The sequence below is a fragment of the Athene cunicularia genome (genome assembly GCF_003259725.1).
Source record: "Athene cunicularia isolate RWA chromosome 12 unlocalized genomic scaffold, athCun1 chr12_part1, whole genome shotgun sequence".
Lineage (NCBI taxonomy): Eukaryota > Metazoa > Chordata > Aves > Strigiformes > Strigidae > Athene > Athene cunicularia.
In genome coordinates this window covers 23,715,632-23,726,674 of record NW_020799116.1, presented here as the reverse complement: position 1 = coordinate 23,726,674, position 11,043 = coordinate 23,715,632, and the positions used below count along the sequence as shown (strand labels likewise).

The 11,043-nt window shown below is 42.9% G+C and overlaps 1 protein-coding gene across 1 annotated transcript in view; it reads left to right on the top strand.

Moving 5' to 3' along the window:
* Nucleotides 1-7,406: 7,406 nt before the first annotated feature.
* Nucleotides 7,407-11,043, top strand: part of CARD19 (caspase recruitment domain family member 19) — a 21,413-nt gene continuing 17,776 nt past the window's right edge. Inside the window, exon 1 of the mRNA XM_026857793.1 lies at nucleotides 7,407-7,457. Coding sequence (XP_026713594.1) covers nucleotides 7,439-7,457 — 19 coding nt within the window. The 5' untranslated portion in view covers nucleotides 7,407-7,438. The remainder of the gene's footprint in view (nucleotides 7,458-11,043) is intronic.

Genomic DNA, 11,043 nt, shown 5'->3' with positions numbered 1-11,043 from the left:
CATGCTCCAGATGATTGTGGCAGCACCCCTGGGAGAGCACTCTAAAGAAAGGGCTGATGTTTTTGGAAACCTGCATTCGTTTCATATTATTAATCTGCTCACTGTGTGAGGAAAGAAGGTATTTATTTTCTTGTTTTGTCCATTCTGAATAGTTACGTAACTGGTACGGCTCTTATTCTTCTGTTTATATGCACACACAAGTATATCTTACAGTTACATTATAGTTATTTTTGTTCAAGTTGAAGCCTTGTTTATTCTCCTGTCATCAGCCATGTAAGGGGTATTGTCACTTTCCTGTCATGATGGAAATATGATCTTATAGCAAGCTCCAGTAATTGTTTTATTGTATATCCTGGTTGTTATGAATCAGTTATCCTCTTAAGACCTTCAGTTCTGAAGTTTCGGTTTTGAAATTCAAATTATTGTGGTGTGCTGGCAGGCCTAGAAATACCCTGTTCCATTGTGGCCACACTCAGTAGAGATCCAAAACACGTGCTTGAACTTCAGCTATTTGGAAGTTGCAGCAAAGGAGCTTCATTTTTGTCCCTAATAAGCTCAGCTCTTCTGTACATTACACGGCTGCACCCCTGCAATGCACTTCTTAATATGTGCTGCAGAAAGAGAATGGGTATACTTCTCAATACTCATTCCAGTTAAGTTCTCAATTCATTAAATTAATACTAGCCAAAGTTTATCAAGACATACTTGTGCTGTGAACCATTTTGCCTGCACTTTTTTGGTACCCTGCCAGACCCAGCCAGCTTCTGTACCCAGATGCACTCTCACATCTCACGTGCAGTGTTTGCTTTGGGCGGCACGCGGGGCTGGCGCCGGCTCCGTTGCCTGTCCCACTGGCTGCAGGCACCACCAACCCTGCTGCAGCTGTGCCAGGCAGCTTGCAGGGTGCTGGCCATGTCTAGAAGGATGCCAAGGGGTCAGAAGTTGCGTTATAAAGTCTCGATGCAAGGCAGTCCCTGAGAGGGGCCAGCTGGAGGCCCTAGCAGGGTGCCCTCAAGTGGAAAATGAGACGCCAGGCTGTGAAATCTCTGCACGAAGCTGTTGCACCCAGCTGTCACAGCAGCACCTCTTCCTCACTGCTCGTGCGGGGCTTTCTGGCAGTACATCTAGGAATGGCTAGGCTCCATCCACCAGAGGAAAGCACTCTTGTTTGAGAGCAAAACCTTGAATAGCTTCAGTGGTGAGAGTCCACAGGTGGATGAAAATAAAACCAAAATGTGTGAAAGAAGCATAGAGAGGAACAAAGGCTGGGAAAACCACCCAAGCATCTGAGATGCTCCTGTACTCATGGCCGGTACATTAGAATTAAATGCAAAGAAGATAAAGACTTTCCACTTAATAGGTACAACAGTAAAAATTACTAGTCCTTGTGGGAGAAATGATAGGTCTTGAGATGGTAAATGATAGCTTGCTCCAGGTAAGATATATGAGAAGAAACATCTCTACATTCTCTGAAGTCCAGCATAAGGTGAAACGCTCATTAAATAATGTCTGTGGTTGGAGAACAAAGGGCAAAGGTGGCGCATGGGCTGCTGGGCGTTCAGCACTGACTGCATGTAGGAGGAGGCGCTGACAGAAGTTTGCTTGGGGAAATAACAGTATAATCTTTAATATTGTGTGACTTTATTTGTCTAATTTTCTTCTAGTAAAGTGTACAACCATTAGGAGTTCAAACATATGTCTTGGTGACTGCTTGATTTCTGAGGGTGGGGTGGCAGTTGCTTCTGACTACAGCAGGGAAAAAACGTTAAAAATGAGAAGTGACATTTGAGTGAAAGTGAAAATAAATGTCATCACATTTTTAAAAGGAGGAGGAGCAGCAGAATAAGAAAAAATGACTTCAAAAAGGCAAATTTTGACATACTGAAAGAACAAGTACAAAGGATCTATGCAGAAAAAACCTGATAGAGGGTGTGCAGGAGAGCTGGGAATCACTAGCTGAGACTGTTTAAAGGTGTGCCAGACAAACCTTATGAAGAGGACAGCAAAAATCTGATACAGCTGCCTCAGGAACTCTGAGGACATAAAAATCAGTGGAAAAACTCAAAAGAAGGAAACATGGCAGATGACTGGAGGAGCAGCCCCAAAGGAGGTGAGTGGAGCTGTTCAGAAAGGTAAGGTAATGTGAGTTACAGCAAGCAAGGGAAATGAAAGAAGAGAAAAATACAGTGGAAGAAAGAGAGATCAGAATTACAGGTAAGGTATTTCTTGGGAAAAGCAAAAATGGATCCAGAGATGATAACCCCTTAATGTTTACTTTGGAACAAGTATCATTGAAAAGTTAACTAGTTAAATGGTTAATGCAATGAATTTTCACATGGAACTAGGATTGCAGCCTAGAATAAAGCAAGAAAAAGATCACAAATATTAAGATAAATTTGATTCCATGATGAAATTCATCCTAAGGCACTAAAGAATTAGCTCAGCAATATTTGAACCATCACTGATACAGCTTCAGGAGACTGTGAAAGGACAGGGGAGGTCTTAGAAGATGGGAAAGGGCAAATCTAATGTGGGGATAGCAGAGAACCTCAAGCAGTACCGGAATGAAGATGTGTCTCTGATACCCAGGAAGAGTGTTGGACAAATGTTTAAACAATCAGTTTACAAAGAAGGCATATCTCAATGTAGGATTAAACAGAGTTGTAGGCATGGGAGGGAACTGTTCAGTTCTACTACTAATAATATAATGCCTGACTTCCTAACAGCACATAAGGTACACATGTGAAGGGTGGCCCAGTTATGCTTGATCCTGCCTCTCTGCAGCTCTTCTGAATTTCCTTCCTCTTCCACATCTCTGGAATTATGTTAACTGGATTTAATGATTTAGCTCCCTGGCGTTTCATCATGTGACTTTAAAAAGCAATAATATGATTGCAAGTCATTGAGTGAAATAAATTCTCTTGTTGGGATGTCTGGGTCAACACATTGTGTGAGAAGGGAGCTCCATTCTACAGATGAGGCCAATCTGTGTAGTGTTGGATGGGGAAAAGTAAAACCTTGAGATGACAAGGACATTGATAGCCATGGGAAGCAGCAGAGGAGGTAGGTAAATTTCCTGTCGCTGTGCCAGAGTGTTAAATTACTATCATTTATTTAGGCATCTAACACAAGAGGCAGCAAAGTTACAACAAGATAAGGAAACAACACCCATACTGTTTTTGTCAGATTGGCAGCTTGGTTCCCTCTGGGACTGTGCTTAGTTTATGATGACTGCACCACCTGGAGTTAGCTTTATTGCTCGTGTAAAAATTATTTATTGTCAGAAGGAAAATAAGTGCTGTGCAGGAAGGAGATGAAAGCAGCTGAGAATCTAAAATAGACATTTAAAAACTTGTATTTATTAAGTTAACCCTTAAATTTTTGCCAGCCAGTGGTTTCAATGGATTCAGGCTCCCATTTCTGCTACAGAAGACTTGTATCCCCTTGTGTATTTCATATTTTCACATGTTAAAGTGCTACAAACTACATAAACAAGCCCTCTCCCTGCATGGATGCTTATAATTTAATTGATGTATGTTACAGTAGGACAGGATAATTCTTCACAGATTTAAAAACTGGCAACATTGTTTATCAGAGCAATTGCTTATGTGCATTCCCTCACCTGGTATTTTGAAGCTGTTTACCTAGAGCAGGCAGCTCTGCTGAGGCTATTGCACTGATCTGTTCATCTTTGACTGCGTGCAGAAAACCAAGACAGTTTTTAAGATCTTATGCTAAATACTGAACAGGGGATGGTTTTTAAGCCAGCTGACATGCTATTTGCTATAGGAGGGTATCTGATCTTTAACTCCTTTTCAATGAAAATTCATTCTGTGAAACAAAGGAAGGAACACATTTGCCATTCTGGAAACCTGGGGTGCCTGAGCCTGGCCAGTGCCGAGTACTCTGCATGGGAAACTTTTCTACGTCCTTACAGAAGTATCTCCTGTGGGGAACATCTACTTGTATTTGTGGGATATCACAGAGTATAGTGTTGCCAGATCCTGTGACTTTTGCACAAGTCTCATGATATTTCTTATTTTCTTAAGCCACAAGTGGTAGAGTTGGATGAATATGTGAAAATCACAGCTTCTATTTAAAAATAAAATAGTGTCTCACACTTGTATTTGAAGGGAGAAGTTTCCGTCCCAAAGTGTCAAACAACAGAAAAAACACAGAAGTCTTTTAAGTTTCTTTGATGGTAATGACATGATTTGGGGGAGGGCTGACTCATGAATACCTGAAGTTGTCAAATGTATGTATAACCTTGACATGTCTTCTGTGTTTGAAAGAAAAGGACAGACTACCTTTTGATCTGGATGGAGAAATGAAGGTTGGGATGGACAGCAGAGTATCTACCGTAGAGTTAACATTGCTTTCATGCAGCCTTGCACATGGGATTTTGGCCATGTAGGCTTTCTCCTGGACACCTGCCCTGTGGGTGTTATCCTGGAAGTCTCTAGAGATGCTGGTGTCCTCAGCATGTTCTGCTGCTGTCAGTCTAACTTTTGGTTATGGACTAGTATTGTTCAAGGTTTCCATGAGAAGCCCACACCCAGAGAAGAGGCAGGACTGCAAAACTGATGGGGTGTGACATCCTGCAGGAGGTGGCCAATACAACCAATCTGAAACGTCATGACCCAGGAAAGCAAGAGCCCTCTGGTTACACCAGACGTTGTCTGTAAGAACAGGATGTAAATGGCTGATGGTTTGGGATGGAGGCAGACATCTCTAACAATTTTGTATCATCCCAGTCATCAGTGATGGTTCGGAAGCAGAGTAACTAAATGAATCTGCTCTAACATTGTCAGATGTAAATGGCTTTTGCAACTTTTTTTTTTTTTTTTAACAATGTCATACAGTACAACTTTTTAATAACTTCAGCAGATGTAATTGAATCTTTTGTTGCAGCAGATGTAATTGAATCTTTTGTTTTGGAAGGACCAAGAAGAAAATTTGGCAACATGCCAGCTTTTAAGATGACTTATAGTTGCATCCTTTCATAATGTTGATAGCTCAGCAAGCAGCTCTTAAACTGTGGTACATATTTTATTTCATTTAGGGATTTCTTAAGTGTTCTGTGGAAGTTTCAAGGAAAATCCACATACATGGAACCTGATGACATCTGATATGGTTTACAAGTTATCTGCAGAATTTGCACTATATTTAAGTACCATAGCGTAGTAATCCTGGTGCCCAGAAAAAACACCTGAGGAAAGAGTAAAAAGCAATGTCACCATGAGCACCTTGCAGGCAGAGGACCTCCAGCCAGTGCAGAGACTTGCATGTTCCTCCGGCTTGCTTCAGAAAGGTGGTTATACTAAACCGCATCTAAAGGACTGTTTCATCTTCAGTACATTTAGTAATTCTTGAGAAGTTTAAGAATTTTTTTTTGGTTTGGGAGTAGGATAGAGTAACTCACAGATAAGCAAAAGTCCAGAAAAGCTAGTGATATATGTTTAAAATATCCTTGGGACTTCTTTCACTTCACCTTGGGCCCATTTCCCCACAAGAAACAGCTTGACAAGCCAGACCACAGGCAAGAGCCAGATAACAACCTCCAATGGGCGTGAAGTGAGGTTCCTCTATGACATTTTAATAAATTTTCTGTGTGGTGGAGCAGTACCTCTCAGATTTAGGGTGGTATTTTGAGCTAAACCTCATAACACATGACTGTGTAAAATCTGATCAAATCCTGTCCCCCTAAAAGTGACATAAGAAACCTCATTTGTTTCTTCCTTCAGTAACAAGTGCAGGTGATATTTTCTACTTATTTTTTAGGGACTGTTATGAAAAAAGAGACAATTGACAGAGCCACTGCTCAAAGGCTCCAGTACAATTATTCCACAACCAATAGTCATTTATTTTATCAATGCACCCAGACCATATCAGGTGGTGGGAGCACTGCTAGCACCCTGCACATCAAGATGTTTTAAAAGCCAGTCTCCATTCCTGGTAGCTAACACTAATGCAATGGTGGAAACATGAAACTCCTCTGGCACAGCAGCAAGTGAGGCAGTGAAAGTTCATCTGGTGTAGAGCAGAGCAGAAGCAGCTTGTTCCCTGGATCCCTGGTGCTATACTTAAGCATGTGTGTGTTCAGACTTCTCATGTGCTTCAAGGTCAAGGTTATACGGAAATGCTCACAGTAGTGTTTCCCACTACTCCCATGGGAGGTATGTTGCATCTCTGAGCTGCGGTCTGCAGTGGCTTCTAATCCATGTCCAGAAACTGGCCTTTAATTCATAAAGCCCATGGGGTTTTATGAATTAAAACTCCATCCCTACTGTCCTTGCTGGCCCGTGGTGGTCAGGTGGGGCACTGAACTGGCAGGGTGGTAACTTCCATGAGAAGACATTGGAGTCAAAGTGGCGTTGTTCCCTCCCTGGAGCTCTGTTGAATGTCAGTTTGCCAAATATGTCAGCTGTTTATTTATGCATCTATTTTAAGAGGAGGAGCTCAAATGGCTTTATTTGCTTCCTGCCTTCAAAGGATTTCAGTGTTTTGGGTTTTTTAGGAAAAAAAAAAAGTTGAGTATTTTTTCCCACGTGTATCATTTGATTTGTACTTTACAAGGATCTGAATAAGTGTGGTTTTGAACATGTATGTGAAGCTGAATATTCATTATCCCATGTACAGCCTAACAGCCAACACAGTAACTTCTGTAATATTTATCAAGCTGACTTATGATTGGATTTCAGGGGCTTATTCTATATGCTGACTTTTCCATTGTGTCAGGAACAAGAGCTATGCAATTTTCCCATTATCTGTATTGTCTTCTTGGCTTACTAACGCTGTCAAAATTTCCAAGGATAGGGTGTCATACATCAGAAATGGGGTGCATGTGATTCACTTGTGTAATGAATACAAGAAATTTAAACTGACCAGGAATTTCCAGACCTGTGGATGCTCCAGGCTATGATTTCACCCAAGTCAGTTCTGTTCACATCTAATAGTTTGGCATAACTGGTCAGGAATAAAGAGCTGAGAACTTGCGGCACAGCTTCTGCCTTTGTGTTTGGAATCAGAGAATAGTTTTTCTTCCTCTCCTTCTAACCACTGAGGAAATAAAAGGTGATTATCCCAATAATAATGCTATGACTATATAAATAAGACTGGAAAACTACCCATTCTATATGCAAAGCAATCGTAGAAATTATAAGCACAAAAAAAAAAAAAAAATAAAAAAAAAAAAAAAAAATCCCATAACTTTGAGTAAACAGCCTTGTATTTCGGAGCTGATTACACGTTCCTTAAACCCAACAGCAAACTGTCGCTGGCTCCCAGGAGGGAAGGAGCAGCCCTGCATCTGCAGTGGCGGGGTCGGTGCTGCCGGCAGCCGTGACCCGCTGCCAGTGACCTCTGCTCGGCCAGGCAAGGACGGCACTGCCCCGCTCTGCACGGGTACGGGCGCAGCCCAGACCTGGGAAACCGATGGATGATGCTCTACAAGACATGTAAGTGCACATTTGTCATGAGAACTTGAGCAAAACGACCGGTTTGAAAAGTCCGGATCTGCAGGAACAGGAGTGCGGAGCCAGGAGGGGCAGTGGTCTGACGTGAGTGGCCGGCCAGTTGCTGCCTTCCCATTATTTTCTCCTTCTTAGAGTCTGTTTTTATAAATGATTCGCTAAAACTTGCTGAAGGGAGCTTAGTGTGTAATCTGAGCTTTTAAGAAATATTTAATTCTATTTTCTTAAGCACAAAGAAAGACTTTGTCAAAGGAACTCCCTGTACTGTCTGGATTTAATTTGTTCCTAAAGAGATCCAGTCCTTTTCAGCTGTGGGAAAATGAGAACCCATATTGTGATGTAACAATTAACAGATAAAACAAGAAAATGCTACATGCTGATGCTGCCAGGACAAGGGTAATAGTTAGTAAATCAAAAAAATTCACTCAAATAAACAAATCAGCCAGTTTATCAGGGAGGAAGCAGGAATGTCTTTTGGAATTAGCTAACCAGGAAATACATCTGCTCCCCGTTAGACACTGGGAAATAAAAATTGGTGGACATGTCACTTAGTTTAGCCACTAAATTAAGAGATAGAAATCTGAACTGAATCACAGAGATCCGGAAACAAGCCGGGCTCTGTCGGTGCCGCACGCCTGCCATCGGCAGGAAGCGAAGGCTCCGCGCAGCGCCGTTCGCTCTGGGAGCCGTTTGAAAATCAGCGTGAGGAATTCCGCCAAGAGCGCGACGCTTTGGTCATGCCGTTTGCGTAGGGCTCATCGCTGTCACCAGTACCGAGCGTGTGTCCTCCCTGTCCCTCGGTGCTCTTTGACTGTCATGGGTCACACCGTGGCAGGGCATTCCATGGCCCAGCTCTGGCCCAGCGTGTGCTTCCCAGGGACGTGTCCCACGTGCGGAGGGGTGTCCCTCTGCCCCCTCTGCCGTGGCCGTCCCCGAGGACCTGCCTTTCCCCTGCAAACCTAAGGATGACAGGGCTGCAGAAGTCTGGCATGCCACGGGCATGAGGAGGAGATATATTTAACCCTTGATGCTTGTATCGTTTTCTGAGTCTACAGGACAAAAATATCTCCAGGCAATGTGGCACTGTACACCACAACATTCCTGAATGATTGATTTTCACTTCTATTTCACTCACAGTGCTTGGAAACACTGTCTGATAAAAAACATTTAAGTTTTATATTAGAGATTTCAATCTATACCACATTAAGATGGCCAGGTTTTCAATTCTGTGCTTTAGATTCTGGTAGAGATTCCAGGGAAACTTGTTAGCACTGAATTCACAACGGTATAAAATGGTCATAAAAACAAATCCTCAGCATCCCATACTACTGCTGCTTCTTAGTACCAGGCAACACCTCTTGCTGTAATATTTTAACATACGTAGGGAATGATCTTAAAAATAGATGATGAAAGGACCTATAAAATTACAATTTCCTTTCCACAAGGTTCCTGTTTCTGTTACTGCAATACATTGCCAAAAATCACTCTGATACAGGAATGACGAAGGATGCCATCTGCAATAATAATAATAATAATAATAATAATAATAATAATAATAATAATAATTATTATTATTATTATTATTATTATTATTATTATTCTTTTTAAATCTATTTTCATGCTGTTCAGAAGATCCAGATTCCTGAGAGTAAATGGAATAAACGCAGGATGTTTATACTCTATTAATTTTCCCAAGGACATGCACAATAAATGTCACAACATTTGACAATACTAAAAATATTTCATTGAGATTTTTCCCCATTTTTCCCTTGCTGGAGATAAAGAAGCTGCTTTTATTTATAGTATGGAGGTAGAGGCCAACATTTTCAAGAATAAATGTGGGGATGCAGGTGTCTCCTTTGTTAATGGAGGTGCATATGATCATGTAGGTCGCCGCCATTCTAGCGGTGCTTGCCAGGAAGGTCTCTGAAGTGAGCTACTCTGAGCATGACACAGAAAAGGCAGGGGTGTGAGATGTGGCGCTGGGGTGGGGCGCTGCTATCTTTGGAGAGTTGTGCCAGGCTAGAAACTCCACCCTGGCAGGGAAGGCCAGGCACCGAAAAAAAGGCAAGCATATCAGAGAAATGACCCAGAAGAGGCTTCAGGACTGTGTGGCTAACCCTGCCAGCCCAAATGCTGCCTCAGGACATCCTAGAAATACGCCCCAGTATGCCCCAAGCACATCTCTGGGGTTGTGCTGGGTGTGACACTTCCTCCGCGAGACCATGAAGTGGCAGCACTTGCAAACTTCTAGCAAACTCTTTTGTGTTTTGTTTGTTTGTTTGGTTGGTTTTGGTTTTTTTTAACTCCCGAGCTAGCTGGAGCTGTCTCTCATAAGAGAGTGTACAGCATGTAACCAAGTGCAAAGTCAGGCCCTCACTAAATCCTTTCTTATTTCCCACTTGGCAGCTCGGGCAGCTTCAGAATTCCTGGCCTGTCAGTCAGGACGCGCCGACGTCCAGCTTTGGTGCCGCAAGGTTCCCAAGAGGCCACACCACTCAAAGCAAGGGGCCGGATGCTTTATTCTCTCTGTTTCACCAGTCCAGGTGTATTGGTGTAGCTTTTCCATGTGCTTGGGTTAAGATGGCACAGAGACAAAGCTGGGCAAACCTGTCAGGGTCTTGTGGACTAGCAGTCACCCACACAATGGTCGTGTTTCCCAGCTAAGGGTCCGTCTCGGTGCTCGGGGACTTGCTACTTAAGAGAAGCAAAGTGTTTTAGTGCTTGTGTGAGGCAGCTGTGTGCTTGAAGTGTTTTATGTGCCGGTCTGGAGGCAGCTTTCCTTACTGTGATTTTAATCTCTTCAGGAGATTTCTGTCCCTGTTAAACATTTTCTTCATGGTTTCAACACAAATCGTAATTACAAATCACCCCGTGCCTTTGCCCTTTCCAATAGTATAACTCTGCCCTTTCCAATACATTATAGAAATACCAGATTTTGCAGTAAAAAACCCAAACAACCAAACTGCAGTAATAAATAATCTCTTTATCACAATTTGGGAAGCTAAGGTTCAGCTTCGCTGCTCTGCAGCATTTATACCTAGGAAGGCATATTGTCCTCCATACCTCGCTGGGTAGTTAAATGCTGATGAGATTTTTTGCAAATGGGAGATTTAAAATGCACGGATTTCATTGTACCTCTCCCCTCACCAAGTTAATCTATCACAATTAATGAGATGTTTCACTGCAAGTCCTTCTCCGAGGGAAGCTGTCCCTGCTCCTCGGACCTGAACACCTGGCTGGCAGATTTGCCTTTACCCGTCGTAGCTGCATTTAAACAAACGTGTCCGGTGCTGTGGCACAAGGAAAACAGAGATGGCATTCGGATATTATGAAAACGTAGATGTGGTATTTTGAACAGTTCAATTACTTGTGGAAAACTACGGTGTTGCTAATTATGCCTGAATCGTCCCAAACCTGGCAGCTGTGCCAGCGCAGATTCCCCCGTCTGCGCTGCAGGGCCGCGGGCTGGATGCAGACGGATGCGGCCGCTCTACGGGAACGAGTTTCACCCCTCGAGGCTGTCGGGGCCGCCGCACGGCGCGGACAGCCCGAGGGCACCCCCGGTGCC